General features: G+C 46.1%; 1 protein-coding gene across 23 annotated transcripts in view; it reads right to left on the bottom strand.

Moving 5' to 3' along the window:
• ptprsa (protein tyrosine phosphatase receptor type Sa) overlaps nt 1-16,715 on the bottom strand; it is a 421,887-nt gene that overhangs the window by 56,456 nt on the left and 348,716 nt on the right. For all 23 annotated transcript variants that reach the window (XM_045697360.1, XM_045697368.1, XM_045697369.1 and 20 more), the window contains 2 exons: nt 8,909-9,006; nt 3,193-3,316 (listed from right to left, as the gene is read on the bottom strand). In XM_045697360.1, coding sequence (XP_045553316.1) covers nt 3,193-3,316; nt 8,909-9,006 — 222 coding nt within the window. The remainder of the gene's footprint in view (nt 1-3,192; nt 3,317-8,908; nt 9,007-16,715) is intronic.

The following is a 16,715-nucleotide window of genomic DNA, read 5'->3' as shown; positions in this document are numbered from 1 at the left end:
TGTAAGATGGAGGAGCGTGCTGTAAGATGGAGGAATGTGCTGTAAGACGGAGGAGCGTGCTGTAAGATGGAGGAGCGTGCTGTAAGACGGAGGAGCGTGCTGTAAGATGGAGGAGCGTGCTGTAAGATGGAGGAGCGTGCTTTAAGATGGAGGAGCGTGCTGTAAGACGGAGGAGCGTGCTGTAAGACGGAGGAGCGTGCTGTAAGACGGAGGAGCGTGCTGTAAGATGGAGGAGCGTGCAGTAAGATGGAGGAGCGTGCTGTAAGATGGAGGATTGTGTAGTAAGATGGAGGAGCGTGCAGTAAGATGGAGGAGCGTGCTGTAAGACAGAGGAATGTGCTGTAAGATGGAGGAGCGTGCTGTAAGATGGAGGAATGTGCTGTAAGACGGAGGAGCGTGCTGTAAGATGGAGGAGCGTGCTGTAAGACGGAGGAGCGTGCTGTAAGATGGAGGAGCGTGCTGTAAGATGGAGGAGCGTGCAGTAAGACGGAGGAGCGTGCTGTTAGACGGAGGAGCGTGCTGTAAGACGGAGGAGCGTGCTGTAAGATGGAGGAGCGTGCTGTAAGATGGAGGAGCGTGCTGTAAGATGGAGGATTGTGCAGTAAGACGGAGGAGCGTGCTGTAAGATGGAAGAGCGTGCTGTAAGATGGAGGAATGTGTAGTAAGATGGAGGAGCGTGCAGTAAGATGGGGGAGCGTGCAGTAAGATGGAGGAGCGTGCTGTAAGATGGAGGAGCGTGCAGTAAGATGGGGGAGCGTGCAGTAAGATGGAGGATCGTGCAGTAAGACGGAGGAGCGTGCTGTAAGACGGAGGAATGTGCTGTAAGACGGAGGAATGTGCTGTAAGATGGAGGAGTGTGCTGTAAGATGGAGGAATGTGCTGTAAGATGGAGGAGCGTGCTGTAAGATGGAGGAGCGTGCTGTAAGACGGAGGAGTGTGCAGTAAGATGGAGGAGCGTGCTGTAAGATGGAGGATTGTGTAGTAAGATGGAGGAGCGTGCCATAAGACGGAGGAGCGTGCAGTAAGATGGAGGAGCATGCAGTAAGATGGAGGGGCGTACCATAAGATGGAGGAGCGTGCAGTAAGATGGAGGAGCGTGCAGTAAGATGGAGGAGCGTGCTGTAAGATGGAGGATTGTGTGGTAAGATGGAGGAGCGTGCAGTAAGATGGAGGAGCGTGCTGTAAGATGGAGGAATGTGCTGTAAGACGGAGGAGCGTGCTGTAAGATGGAGGAGCGTGCTGTAAGACGGAGGAGCGTGCTGTAAGATGGAGGAGCGTGCTGTAAGATGGAGGAGCGTGCTGTAAGATGGAGGAGCGTGCTGTAAGACGGAGGAGCGTGCTGTAAGATGGAGGAGCGTGCTGTAAGATGGAGGAGCGTGCTGTAAGATGGAGGAGCGTGCTGTAAGATGGAGGATTGTGCAGTAAGATGGAGGAGCGTGCAGTAAGATGGAGGAGCGTGCTGTAAGACGGAGGAGCGTGCAGTAAGATGGAGGAGCGTGCTGTAAGACGGAGGAGCGTGCTGTAAGACGGAGGAGCGTGCTGTAAGACGGAGGAGCATGCAGTAAGATGGAGGAGCGTGCAGTAAGATGGAGGAGCGTGCTGTAAGATGGAGGAGCGTGCAGTAAGCTGGAGGAGCGTGCTGTAAGACAGAGGAGCGTGCTGTAAGACGGAGGAGCACGCAGTAAAGCAGCCGTCCTGCACGCAGGCTGGGCAAGTGTGTGTGTTTGCCCCGCAGTGTGTTTGATTTTGTGTGTGTGTGTTGAAAATAGGTCTATATCTTTGTGTGTGTGTGTGTGTGGGAGTGTGTGAGAGTGAGAGATTAAAATGTAGCTCACATCTCCTCTCTGTCAAATATAGCCATAGTCTGTGTGTATGCAAATGTTCCTATTCATGTGGACATAATACAGCTCTGTCATTAGCAGGTCTCCTCTGTATCTACCCCTCTATTCCTGACTAGGCACAGCGTATATCTAACCTCAATGAGTCTAGTTATTTTATCTACTATTATCTACTCTACAGTCTACTCTTTGATCAACAAATAAAAGGCAGTTGAATGTCACACGTCTTCCTTTATCAGACTTATAACCTACTAGTTAAAATACTCTTGAATGCTTAAATAGACTGCAATGGCTGCCGCAGCGTCGACCAATCACGTTCCTTAACTGACGTATTCTCACTCGAGCGACAAACAATGAAACACTCGACTGGGCTAATTTAAGAGTGGGGAGACGTGACAAAGAGTGCAGCAACAATCAGGGGGAGAGAAAGAGAGAGCGAGGGGGAAAGAGAGAGAGAGAGAGAAAGAGAGAGCGAGGGGGAGAGAGCGAGAGAGAGAGAGAGAGAGAGAGAGAGAGAGAGAGAGAGAGAGAGAGAGAGAGAGAGAGAGAGAGAAAAGGCTAACGCCATTAAAAAGAATTCAACGTTGCACAATACGATTGTGGCACTTTGGCGTTAGTCATAGCTAGGTGAACAGAGAATGGCTGCGTGCATGAATTGTTCTACTGCTGCGACTAATGGCAAAATCACTGCACTGTAAAATGGAAATTTCAGACTTGATTAATTTATGTATTTATGGACGCTTTGCCAGGGGATGATTCTGTAATGCGTATTGTCGCACTTTCAAATTGGGCCTATAGTGAACTGTCAAAATCAAGTCAGAATGAAAAACAGATAAAGGTTGAGAGAGGTTGAGAGAGTTTGAGAGAGGTTGAGAGAGGTTGAGAGAGTTTGAGAAAGGTTGAGAGATTGGCAGGGTTGAAGGGTGAAGTGTGAAGTGTTCTCCTGGCTATGTTGAATGTCAGAAGACTTTCACTGCTGAAGGCTGAGCTCCTCTGTCAATGTCCTAAAGACTCCTCTTGCTGCGTTTCTCAGATGTATCTTGTGGTGATGTCTGGTAGATATCTCTATAATTGATTGGTTATGCGTGTCATCGTCACAACCAGATGTGACTGACCTAGGGGACTAAGCTAATATGACTAACCAAGCAATGAGGACTAGCAGATAGCAGCTCTGTGGACTGCATGTTAATTGCCTGATTTAAGCGTTTTTAAACATAACTAAACCAGATAACTCACTGCCTGGTCTCAACACCAATGACCTTTAAACCCTGGACAACAGGACAGAATAGACCAATATAAAGTATTACAATTGCAATTGGGGGGTGAAAAGTGCCAAAAAGTGTTATGGTCTTACCTTCGATGGGTGCAAGGATGACGCGGGAGTGGTCGTAGGCGATGACATTGGCGTAGCGGTTTTTAGGCTTGTTCACCTCCAGGTTGGAGTGTTCCCATGTAAACTGCTGGCCTGGATCGATGGACTGTGGGGACAGACGCGAACAGACACACACGTTTCAAGCCTGGACCAGCGGGTCACCTATGTGAGAATGCTGTTCATTGACTATACTGTAGCTCAGCGATCAACACCCTAGTGCCCATAAAGCTCATCATTAAGGTCAAGACCCTGGGATTAAACACCTCCCTCTGCAACTGGATCCTAGACTTCCTGACGGGCCGCCCCAAGGTGGTAAAGGTAGGCAACAACACATCCGCCACGCATGCTTAGTCCCCTCCTATACTCCTTGTTCACTCACAACTGGGTGAACAGTTTACTGACGACACGACAGTGGTAGGCCTGATCACTGACTACGATGAGAAGGAAGAGGTCAGTGACCTGGCAGTGTGGTGCCAGGACAACAACCTCCCGCTCAATGTCAGCAAGACAAAGGAGCTGATAGTGGGCCCCAGAAAACCGAGGGCCGATCTCGCCACCATCAACATCGGGGTGGAAGCTGTTCAACGTCCTGTTGGTTACAGGACGTAGTGGAGAGGGTAGTGGAGAGGGTAGTGGAGAGGGTCGAGAGCTTCAAGTTCCTCTGTGTCCACATCACTGACGAATTATCATTGTCCACACACACCAACACAGTCGTGAAGAAGGCACGATAGCGCCACTTTCCCTTCAGGAGGCTGAAAAGATTTGCATGGGCCCTCAGATCCTCAAAAGGTTCTATAGCTGCACCATTGAGAGCATCTTGACTGGCTGCATCACCGCTTGGTATGGCAACTGCTTTCCATCAGACCACAAGGCGCTACAGAGGGTAGTGCGTACGGCCCAGTACATCACTGGGGCCAAGCTCCCTGCCATCCAGGACCTCTACACCAGGCGGTGTCAGAGGAAGGCCCTAAAATGGTCAGCGACTCCAGCCATCCATGTCGTAGACTGTTCTCTCTGCTACCGCAACGGCAAGCGGTACCGATGCACCAAGTCTGGAACCAACAGGACGTTGAACAGCTTCTACCCTCAAGCCATAAGACAGTTAAATAGTTAGTTAAGTAGTTAACCAAATAGCTGGCCGGACTATCTGCATTGACCCTTTTTGTACTAACACTTTTGACTCGTCACATACACTGCTGCTACTGTTTATTATCTATCCTGTTGCCTAGTCACTTCATTCGTACATACATGTACATACAGTATCTACCTCAATTACCTGGTCCTCCTGCACATTGACTCAGTACTGGTGCCTTGTGTATATAGCCACGTTATTACCTTGTCCCCCTGCACATTGACTCAGTACTGGTACCCTGTGTATATAGCCATGTTATTACCTCGTCCCCCTGCATATCAACTCAGTACTGGTACCCTGTGTATGTAGCCATGTTATTACCTCGTCCCCCTGCACATTGACTCAGTACTGGTACCTTGTGTATGTAGCCATGTTATTACCTCGTCCCCCTGCACATTGACTCAGTACTGGTACCCTGTGTATGTAGCCTAGTTAACATTAATCATTGTGTATTTATTCCTTGTGTTATTATTTTTCTATAATTTCTATTATGTTTCTCTCTGCATTGTTGGGAAGGACCCGTAACTGGGCATTTCACTGTTAGTCTACACCTGTTGTTGGGAAGGACCCGTAACTAGGCATTTCACTGTTAGTCTACACCTGTTGTTGGGAAGGACCCGTAACTAGGCATTTCACTGTTAGTCTACACCTGTCGTTGGGAAGGACCCATAACTAGGCATTTCACTGCTAGTCTACACCTGTTGTTTGCAAAGCATGTGACAAATAAAATGGTATTTGATTTTTATTTGACACACAATTAGACACCTTCAGAAAGAAGGAGAGAAAGACAAAGAGAGAGAGAGAGAGAGCACAGAAAGGAACACAACAAGACAGAGAGAGAGAGACAGAGAGAGAGAGACAGAGAGAGAGAGAGAGAGAGACAGAGAGAGACAGAGACAGAGAGAGAGAGAGAGAGAGAGACAGAGGGAGAGAGAGAGAGAGAGAGGGGGAGAGGGAGAGAGAGAGAGAGAGCACAGAAAGGAACACAACAAGACAGAGAGAGAGAGGCAGAGAGAGAGAGACAGAGAGAGAGAGAGAGAGAGAGAGAGAGAGAGAGAGAGAGACAGAGAGAGACAGAGAGAGAGAGAGAGAGAGACAGAGAGAGACAGAGAGAGACAGAGAGAGAGAGAGAGAGAGAGACAGAGGGAGAGAGAGAGAGAGAGACAGAGGGAGAGAGAGAGAGAGAGAGAGAGAGGGGGAGAGGGAGAGAGAGAGAGAGAGAGAGAGAGACAGAGGGAGAGAGAGAGAGAGAGACAGAGGGAGAGAGAGAGAGAGAGAGAGAGGGGGAGAGGGAGAGAGAGAGAGAGAGAGAGAAAGAAAGAAAGAAAAAAAATAACAAGGGAACAACAGCATCATTAGCAGCTGCTCTGTGCCTTGAAATAAGATCGCCTGTGCAGGTTAAAATTATTATTATTTTTTTTTTTACCTTTATTTAACTAGGCAAGTCATTTATCAAGATCATTAAAGTAGACAGTGCATAATGGTAATAAAAATATTGATGAAGTTGGTGGCAGCTCTTCCCTTAGGGGAGAGAGAGAGAGAGAGAGAGAGAGAGAGAGAGAGAGAGAGAGAGAGAATAAACCAGGTTCCTGGGCCCGACGCTGCTGGCAAGACAAATGCTGCCCACGCTCGAAGTCAGGGTAATTTAGTATTCCATTATGATTTGGCGCTCGCTCTCAGGCGCTGGAGCTCTCCTGGCACTGGCTTGCAGGATGTTTTCGCTTAGGGCCAGGTGCAGCGAACAGAGATTGGGGCTAAATAAAGTCAAAATGGGAGCCTGAAGTAACAGTTTACCTGCAATCCTTACAGTGAAACAACAACAGCCAGCCTTGTACAAGGAGATCTTGTCTCTGGGGCTCTTCTCTCTCCTCCCTCCCTTCTCTCTGTCCTCATTCCCTTCTCTCTCTTTTTCTCCGTCTGGTCGTCCCCAAGTCTGAGGGGATTGTTCTGTGTGTAGTAATGCTCTCTTGCGGGCATGAGTGGATGTCTAATAGAGTGAGTGTGGTATCCACTGCCCTCACCCTGACACAAAGGTGTTTCCAATGGGATGACTGACAGATCCTATCAAAAGGGGGTGGGGTATTATGGGAGGGGGTGTGTTGCTGCTGACACTTGATGGATTAGTAGCTCCACCCCTGCAGTCCCTTCTATGACTTTTGAGTGAGGATGACGCCCACCTATGAACACGCCTCTTTCCCTCACCTGTTTACCCTGTTTCCAAGCCTACACAAGCTACTCCTGCTTTGTTCGGTCTCGGGGTCTCCGACGATACTCCGCCCCTCTCCCTGATGCCCCAGCACTGCAGCCTGGAACTTTAACCAAGCTATCCTTCTCCCACCTCTCCTCTCCTCACTTCCTTCCTTCCTTCTCTCTCCTATCCTCTCCTTCCCCCTACCCCGTCCTGCTTGAAAAACCAATCACTCAGATTTAGATTTGACACACAGACACAGACACCCTCAGAAAGGAGAAGAGAGAAAGACACATAGAGAGAGCACAGAAAGGAACACAACAATACAGAGAGAGAGAGAGAGAGAGAGAGAGAGAGAGAGAGAGAGAGAAATAGAGAGAGAGAGCGTGAGAGAAAAAAATAACAGGGGAACAGCAGCATCATTAGCAGCTGCTCGGTGCCTTGAAATAAGAACGTCTGTGCAGGTTAATTTATCAAGATCATTAAAGTAGACGGTGCATAATGGTAATAAAAATATTGATGAAGTTGGTGGCAGCTCTTCCCTTAGGGGAGAGAGAGAGAGAGAGAGAGAGAGAGAGAGAGAGAGAGAGAGAGAGAGAGAGAGAGAGAGAGAGGAGGGAGGGAATAAACCAGGTTCCTGGGCCCGACGCTGCTGGCAAGACAAATGCTGCCCACGCTCGGAATATCAGAATTACGGATAAATATTATATTTTCCTGTCAGGGTAATTTAGTATTCCATTATCATTTGGCGCTCGCTCTCAGGCGCTGGAGCTCTCCTGGCGCTGGCTTGCAGGATGTTTTCGCTTAGGGCCCGGTGCAGCGAACAGAGATTGGGGCTAAATAAAGTCAAAATGGGAGCCTGAAGTAACAGTTTACCTGCAATCCTTACAGTGAAATAACAGCAGCCAGCCTTGTACAAAGGAGATCTTGTCTCTGGAGCTCTTCTCTCTCCTCCCTCCCTTCTCTCTCTCCTCCCTCCCTTCTCTCTCTCCTCCCTCCCTTCTCTCTCTTTTTCTCTGTCTGGTCGTCCCCAAGTCTGAGGGGATTGTTCTGTGTGTAGTAACGCTTTCTTGTAGGCATGAGTGTGTGTGTGTGTCTAATACTCCGCCCCATCACTGCAGCCCTGAACTTTAACCAATCTCCTCTCCTCGCTTCCTTCCTTCTCTCTCCTATCCTTTCCTCTCCTCCCCCCAACCCCGCCCTGCTTGAAAAACCAATCAGGCCAGAAGAGTCTTGGCTTGGCAAGCGAAGGCGCCCAGATGAGCAGACATTCATCAAGAAAATATCAAAATTACAATTACACTTTTCAATTTGATTTGGTTAAAGCGAGTGGGGAGAGGAGAAGAGGAACGAGACATTGAGAGAGAGAGAGAGAGAGGAGCCGTAAGTAACAATGAATTAAGAACTTCACGTTGAACCAAAGTGTTCTGACGACTCAATGCCCTGCTCTTCCTCAGCCTCGCCAGTGTGAAGGGATGTCCATTTGGTACACGGCCCAACCCAGATTGATTTGAGGAGGATGTACTGTATGGCTGCGAGCAGTCATTATCCTAACATCCACCACCATGCAGCAAGGCTTTTCTGTGGTACTACGATTCCCACAACTCTCCCTGGTGCAGCTCTGATGCCATTGGCCAGAATGGCCCATGTGATTTAGGGGATACAGGAAGAGGATGTTGCTGGTATACAAACAAGAGCTGATTCAGCAATCCTTATTTCTAATCAGCATCGGGTTCATTTCTAACTTCTCTGGCTGCACTCAGGGCTCCGACAGCTCGGCTACATGCTCACCCCATGCCAGTGTGTGTGTGTGTGTGTGTGTGTGTGTGTGTGTGTGTGTGTGTGTGTGTGTGTGTGTGTGTGTGTGTGTGTGTGTGTGTGTGTGTGTGTGTGTGTGTGTGTGTGTAGATCCACTATTCTACAGCTTAGTCTTAATGGGGATTGACAGACCAACAGCTGACTGGTGTGACACTAGGGACATTGCGACTGAATAAGTGCTCAGTGATTTCTGCTGTGATTATGAAATTGCATTGGGGGACTTTTAAAGTATAGAATGGAATCTGTCGTTTCATTATATTGGGCCCAATGGAAGAGGCTGTGATGGAACAATGATTATATATTACAACGCCAACTTGGATCATATTACATGCTACTACAATGCCATCTACCGTTAACCACTGATGGCTGATGGAGAGACAATTCATTCACTAAGAAGCAAGGTAAAAACCTTCCCCTAGGTACAGATCTAGGATCAGCTTCCCCTCCCCCAATTCTAACCTCAACCATTAGTTGGAAAAACACCAAACTGATCCAAGATCAGCGTCCAGAGAAAACTTCCCCCTACACCATTCCACCTCACCAGAGACTAGCCCACTCACCTCATACTCCTGGGAGAGTTTCAGGTTGTCGTTGGCTTTGAGAAGATCCGTGTGTTCAGCCAGCTCTGCGATGGGGATGGGGGGATGACTCATCATTCCTGTTCCCCAAACAGACGGAGAGAGAGAGAGAGAAAGGAGGGATTGAAAGAAAGTGCGTCAGTACAGCTGCCATTCAAAGTGAGAGGCTAAAACCCTCCAGAAGTTGGAGAATGACAGGACATGGGGAGTTGTGGGTAATGTGTTTCTGCTAGCTGCAGTGGAGACAGGTGGGGGGGGTGTAAGGACAGGGAGGAGGGAATACTGGGGAACATTCTGGAATTCAAACACACGGTCCGTATGGAGTTGACGGGCGATGTTAGGGAATACAGTGGAGACCAGACCAGAGCTCAACATTCCCCTTACCAGGCCACACTCACTACTATTCCCCTAAGTTGTAACGGCACACGAGGTAGAGCTGAAAATAAAGGATAACCAATGGGTGATTGCTATTGTGAGAAAGAAACCCAGACTAATTACCTCTAAGGTCTACAGAGAGACGCAGCTTTTAATAGCTTGGCAACAGAGACAAGGAAGTAAACAAACCTCGGTTTTTGACGGCAAAAATAATATAAGAGAGAGAAAAAAAACACCCCTTGAGTTATAGCCTTTTGAACCAATAGGATGCAATGTTGACATCAATTGCTCTTCACTCCTCAGTGCACAAAAACAAAAGGAATTCGTTTTTATGCTGGGGTAAGAGGAAAGAAACGAGAGTGTTCTCTTAACCGAGTCACTGTGACAAGGAAGTGCTATTAACAATAGCATAAAAGCAGCTTGTGAAAATATATCCAGAGGTGCAAATATTTAATATGCAGCTAAATAAAATCAGAAATAACAGTGCCTCATTGTAGTGGCATTTCACACAAAATAACACCTTACAGTCTCATTTCCAATCTGCCTGGGAAACCCAGGCCTTTGTCAGATCATTTAAAAAAAACCTTGTTTATTGAAAAAGATATTTAGATAAGAACATGTAGTCTAACTTTTGCCACAATAAAGTGCATCTACATCTACAGTATATGAACTAGATATACTAGTTATCTACCTGTTTCTGTAGCGTGTACCCCCAATCTATCTCCTTAATGCTGAGTGCCAAGAAGAGACACATCGGGTCGGGGTTGTACTCCCAAAACTTCCAATCTCAGGGCAGACAGGCCACTGAGTTGATATATCTACCAAGCCTGTGCAACAATGTTTCTTCAAGAGAGAGCCCCATCCCCATTAGACAGGGTTAGAGGGGTCAGAGGTTAGGGGTTAGTGAGCTGCTCCACATAAGTCAGCCAGGGTAAGAAAGCATGGCCCTAGGATCGCTCACAGACGCTAGGATCGCTCACAGACGCTCGGATCGCTCACAGACGCTAGGATCGGTCACAGACAACCTTTTATGGCTGTTTCCTGGGCCTCCCAAACAATCAGCCAAAACAATGGGCCCTTAAGATGGATGCCACTCACCAGTCACCAACACCACCCAAAATGTCAGAACCTGTGTAGTCGGTTGAAGGCAATTTATGCACAGTGTCTGTAGCACTCTGCCACCACTATCATCTTTCCAACTAACCAAGATATTGAAAGGCTGGTCATGGCTCACATCAACACCATTATCCCTGAAACCCTAGACCCACTCCAATTTGCATACCGCCCCAACAGATCCACAGATGATGCAATCTGTATTGCACTCCATACTGCCCTTTCCCACCTGGACAAAAGGAACACCTATGTGAGAATGCTGTTCATTGACTACAACTCAGCATTCAACATCATAGTGCCCTCAAAGCTAATCACTAAGTTAAGAACCCTGGGACTAAACACCTCCCTCTGCAACTGGATCCTGAACTTCCTGACGTGCCGCCCCAGGTGGTAAGGGTAGGCAACAACACATCTGCCACACTGATCCTTCTTTTTTTTGTATATTTTTTTACTTCAGTTTATTTTAGTAAATATATACGGAAGAGTGGCCAGAAAGAGCCATTGCTTAAAGAAAAAAAGAAGAAAACACATTTGGTGTTCGCCAAAAGACATGTGGGAGACTCCCCAAACATATGGAAGAAGGTACTCTGGTCAGATGAGACGAAATTTGATATTTTTGGCCATCAAGGAAAACGCTATGTCTGGCACAAACCCAACACCTCTCATCACCCTGAGAACACCATCCCCACAGTGAAGCATGGTGGTGGCAGCATCATGCTGTGGGGATGTTTTTCATTGGCAGGGACTGGGAAACTGGTCAGAATTGAAGGAATGATGGGTGGCGCTAAATACAGGGAAATCCTTGAGGGAAACCTGTTTCAGTCTTCCAGAGATTTGAGACTGGGACGGAGGTTCACCTTCCAACAGGACAATGACCCTAAGCATACTGCTAAAGCAACACTCGAGTGGTTTAAGGGGAAACATTTAAATGTCTTGGAATGGCCTAGTCAAAGTACAGACCTCAATCCAATAGAGAATCTGTGGTATGACTTAAAGAATGCTGTGCACCAGTGGAACCCATCCAACTTGAAGAAGCTGGAGAACTTTTGCCTTGAAGAATGGGCAAAACCCCAGTGGCTAGATGTGCCAAGCTTATAGAGACATACCCCAAGAGACGTGCAGCTGTAATTGCTGAAAAAGGTGGCTCTACAAAGTATAGACTTTGGGGGGGAATAGTAAAAGAAAATTGGTCTTATTCCTTGTTTATTTCACAATAAAAAAATATTTTGCATCTTCAAAGCAGTAGGCATTATGTGTAAATCAAATGATACAAACCCCCCAAAAATCCATTTTAATTCCAGGTTGTAAGACAATAAAATAGGAAAAATACTAAGGGGGGGTGAATACTTTCGCAAGCCACTGTAGGGACTAATGGAGGTTGAGGCACTGAACGGTAACGTTCTAGTTGATGAATTGACATGCTGTGTTGTGTTAGAGGAATGGTTAGAGGAATGGTTGAGAAAGAATGTCAACATAACAAGAATAAAAGGTGGATCCTGTAAAGATCCAATGACTGAGTAAATAACCCAGTTATCCAACAGTAGTTCAGACTATTTTCGAGCATAAGCAATGCCGGTAGTGAAGTGGTTAAAAATTAGAGGTGTGAGCACCGGCTCAATTCAAGCACTGATTATATACACAGTAATAGCATGCCTTAGTTGATTTGATAAGTGAACCAACCTGACAATCCTTTGTGAGGCGAAATGAGACAACCTTCTTAAGATTCCTATAAGAACTGTTCTCTTCAATTGTTTATTTTAAACATACAAATATGTATTTTACAGTTACAAAGGAAGGTGAAATCTTATAGTTAGTGTTTTTATAATTTGATTTAGAAAGCATATGTCATTTTGAGTCTTATTGATAGAGTTTTGCTGAATAGGAAATACTTAATGTAAAATATTTCATATTTGTATTATATTTGTACTGTGTACTTGAGCTTATGTCCTCAAAAGGGACTACACCTCAGCAATGTATAACTATTTTTCCCAGAAAGATAAAAATAGTATGCAGCATTAGTAGTTATTGTTTATGGTCCTCTCATGATAAATAATTACTTTCGGGGATTACGTAGATTACACTTTAGATGACATGTAGTTACATTTAAGAAGTTAAAGACATACTTATAGTAAGTCCCAAATAAAACGTCCCTTGTTTTATATATATCTCGAAATGTATAGATTAAATATTAAATTTGCCATTTGTGTCACTTCAAAGTGATAAAAAATGAAGGTTTTACGAATTATAAGTACATCAGCTTTCTTTCCAAATTTGATTTCTCCATGTAATTATGATGCATAGGCCTCTGATTCATCCACGACAACACATCATCAATACATACTGTATATCTAGCTATATCCCTCTCATTACAAACAAGACTCATTATAAATGAGAGTTGAGTGATACAGAATAAAAGGGTAATATTGGCTCCTAGCGGTCAGTTGGTCTGTGCGTCTGTCTGTGTCTGACAGCTGATGATGCGTAGGAGCGCGGGTCTGTTGTTACAAAGTTGCATTGATGTTGCTAGCTTGAGCTTCTTAAGGAATTGTGGGTGATTTTGATTCAGCAAGGGATTGAGAATATTCTTTAGCAAGTTGCACCATATTTTTGTATCCAGCATGCGGGACACTATGGATAATAATCACAAAAGCCAGCTCTGTCTACTGGTAAGGGAAGCAAGCTAGCTATCGGCGGGTGATTAGCCTACAGACAAATAAACGTGTAATATTCATATGTGTAAACCCACAGAATTGTAATTGGATGCATTTTACCGCCCTATCATACTGCGCTGATTGGTTAAGACCACCCAGGTGGTGAGGTCATGGTCAGTTGATCATGGTATGAGACAGACACGTGAAGAGGCCAGTTATAGCTAGCTAATAAGGAGCTACGTTAAGAAATATCCTGTCGTACTGTATTTTATTATTTTGTACAAAATATTTATGCACTAACATGCTGCTCGAGTTGTGTGAGCGAGCACTGCAAAATAAATGTACACATACATATTCAATCATTGCAACCACACTGCTCGCGCGTCTCAGCGAGCATCTGCGTAGCCAGGCGCTAAAATAGAACTTGGTTCTATTTGTGACGCTTGATGCGCTGCAAGTCCCGCCTCTCCCATCTCCTCATTGGTTTTTAGGAGCATATACCCACGTGGGTGATTGAAAGATGAACTGAGGTCCACACTCCAGTCCAGTTGGTAGTAGTAATTCACCTTGAAGTTGGTTGCCAACTGGCATATAAAGTCCAAAGAAGAAGAAGAAGCCTGAAGGAGGAGAGATTACTAGAAACAAACTCGGTTGACCCTTTTATGTGTGGATTAATTGTCGGAGTACAGGACAACCCAATGTTTTTATCCCAGGACAAATTAGCTAGCAACAGCAAGCTAGTTAGCTAGCTAGCTAAATTGCCATAAATGTTTAATGTTTTTTGTCCTGTCCCCAAATTAATATAGTTGGTTCAGAGTTCGTTTTTGATATTTCAACCTGTTGTATTCGGCGCATGTGACAAACAACATTTGATTTGATCGCATCTGGTGTGGGTGGAAAAAAAACAACATGCGCACAAGCGCTCTGGTCAGCATGTTAGTTGCAAACTTTGCTGGAGTTGCTAGCCGGCTAGTGGTTTTCCTCTTGGATGTTGAATTTACTATTGCAAACTTTTGATGGCAAATTTATTTTAGAATTCAACCCTATAGTTGCTGAGAGTCGACTTTTCCAGGCAGGTGTTTGCACTGCAAGAGATCAAGCAGATAACGGCGCTATGGCGGCAGGTAGCCGAGTGGTTAGAGCGTTGGGCCAGTAACCGAAAAGTTGCTGGATCGAATCTCCGAGATGACAAGGTAAAAATCTGTCGTTCTGCCCCTGAGCAAGGGCGCTGAAGACGTGGATGTTAATTAAGGCAGTATCCCTGCACCTCTGAGTCAGAAGGGTTGGGTTAAATGCAGATGACACATTTCAGCTGAAGGCATTCAGTTGTACAACTGACTAGGTATCCTCCTTACCGTTGATAACGGCGCTACCGTTGCACCGCAGTAGGCGCCCAACATTTACATTTTAGTCATTGTGCAGACGCTCTTATTCAGAGCGGCTTACAGGAGCAATTAGGTTTAAGTGCCTTGCTCAAGGGCATATGGACAGATTTACACCTAGTCGGCTCGGGATTCGAACCAGCGACCTTTCGGTTACTGGCCTAACGTCCTTAACCGCTAGAATTACCATTTACTGCTGTAACGTTCATAGCTGACTCCGCTTGTAAATTAACATCTTACAATACAGTAGAGTACCTTACATGCTTGTAGGCTACAAGCAAACGAGAACACAAGCTGTGTGATACTGACTGATGGAAGGGTGGCTGGCCCAGCTGTGTGATACTGACTAAGGTACAAACAATGCAAATAAATTATCTAAAAACACAATTAGCTGAGGGCACGTAAAACATCTGCCTTCTTCTCCGGTGCCATCTTACATGAGACCTGACCGTGTGGTGCCAGGACAACAACCTCTCTCTCAATGTTATCAAGACAAAGGAGATGATTGTGGACTACAGGAAAAAGAGGACCGAGCACACCCCCATTCTCATTGACGGGGCTGCAGTGGAACAGGTTGAGAGCTTCAAGTACCTTGGTGTCCACATCACCAACAAACTAACATGATCCAAGCACCTCAAGACAGTTGTGAAGAGGCCACGACAAAACCTATTCCCCCTCAGGAGACTGAAAAGATTTGGCATGGGTCCTCAGATCCTCAAAGGGTTCTACAGCTGCACCATCGAGAGCATCCTGACTGGTTGCATCACTGCCTGGTATGGCAACTGCTCGGCCTCCGACCGCAAGGCACTACAGAGGGTAGTTAGAACGGCCCAGTATATCACTGGGGCCAAACTTCCTGCCATCCAGGACCTCTATACCAGGCGATGTCAGAGGAAGGCCCTAAAAATTGTCAAAGACTCCAGCCACCCTAGTCATAGACTGTTCTCTCTGCTACCACACGGCAAGCGGTACCGGAGCGCCAAGTCTAGGTCCAAGAGGCTTCTAAACAGCTTCTATCCCCAAGCCATAAGACTCCTGAACATCTAGTCAAATGGCTACCCAGACTATTTGCAGTGCCCCCCCACCCCCCCTTTACACCGCTGCTAATCTCTGTTGTTATCATCTATGCATAGTCACTTTTATAACTACCTACATGTACATACCACCTCAACTAACCGGTGCCCCCGCATATTGACTCTGTATCGGTACCCCCCTCTATATAGTCTCGCTATTGTTATTTTACTGCTGCTCTTTAATTACTTGTTACTTTTATCTCTTATTCTTATACGTATTTTTTTTTAAACTGCATTGTTGGTTAGGAGCTCGTAAGTAAGCATTTCACTGTAAGGTGAAATGCTCTTGTATTCGGCGCATGTGATGGAAGGGTGACTGGCCCAGCTGTGTGATACTGACTGATGGAAGGGTGGCTGGCCCAGCTGTGTGATACTGACTGATGGAAGGGTGGCTGGCCCAGCTGTGTGATACTGACTGATGGAAGGGTGGCTGGCCCAGCTGTGTGATACTGACTGATGGAAGGGTGGCTGGCCCAGCTGTCTGTTACTGACTGATGGAAGGGTGGCTGGCCCAGCTGTGTGATACTGACTGATGGAAGGGTGGCTGACCCAGCTGTCTGATACTGACTGATGGAAGGGTGGCTGGCCCAGCTGTCTGATACTGACTGATGGAAGGGGAGGCTGGCCCAGCTGTCTGATACTGACTGATGGAAGGGTGGCTGGCCCAGCAGCCGCTTGAGAACTCTCAGATAGAGCAGGTTATGACGTCTGGCCTGGGTTTGTTTACATTATGTCTGGCCTGGATTTGTTTACATTATGTCTGGCCTGGGTTTGTTTAAATTATGTCTGGCCTGGATTTGTTTATATTATGTCTGGCCTGGGTTTGTTTACATTATGTCTGGCCTGGATTTGTTTACATTATGTCTGGCCTGGATTTGTTTACATTATGTCTGGCCTGGGTTTGTTTACATTATGTCTGGCCTGGGTTTGTTTACATTATGTCTGGCCTGGGTTTGTTTACATTATGTCTGGCCTGGGTTTGTTTACATTATGTCTTGACTGGTTTTGTTGTGTCGCCAAGACAGTTTGATATTTCATGAATACTAAATATGTAAATGAGACTTACTGAGTCTGGCTTTAAGTTTATTCAATAGACAAAGCCTTGCACGGGGAGAACAGTATTAGCAAGCCCCCGTGGTATAGATGCATTTTGACAAGCTCTTTAATTTGTTTGCTCACACATCAGTTTTTTGAC

The sequence above is a fragment of the Salmo salar genome, chromosome ssa16, assembly GCF_905237065.1.
Source record: "Salmo salar chromosome ssa16, Ssal_v3.1, whole genome shotgun sequence".
Lineage (NCBI taxonomy): Eukaryota > Metazoa > Chordata > Actinopteri > Salmoniformes > Salmonidae > Salmo > Salmo salar.
The sequence above is the reverse complement of the archived record's forward strand: the minus strand, read 5'-3'. Positions and strand labels throughout refer to the sequence as shown.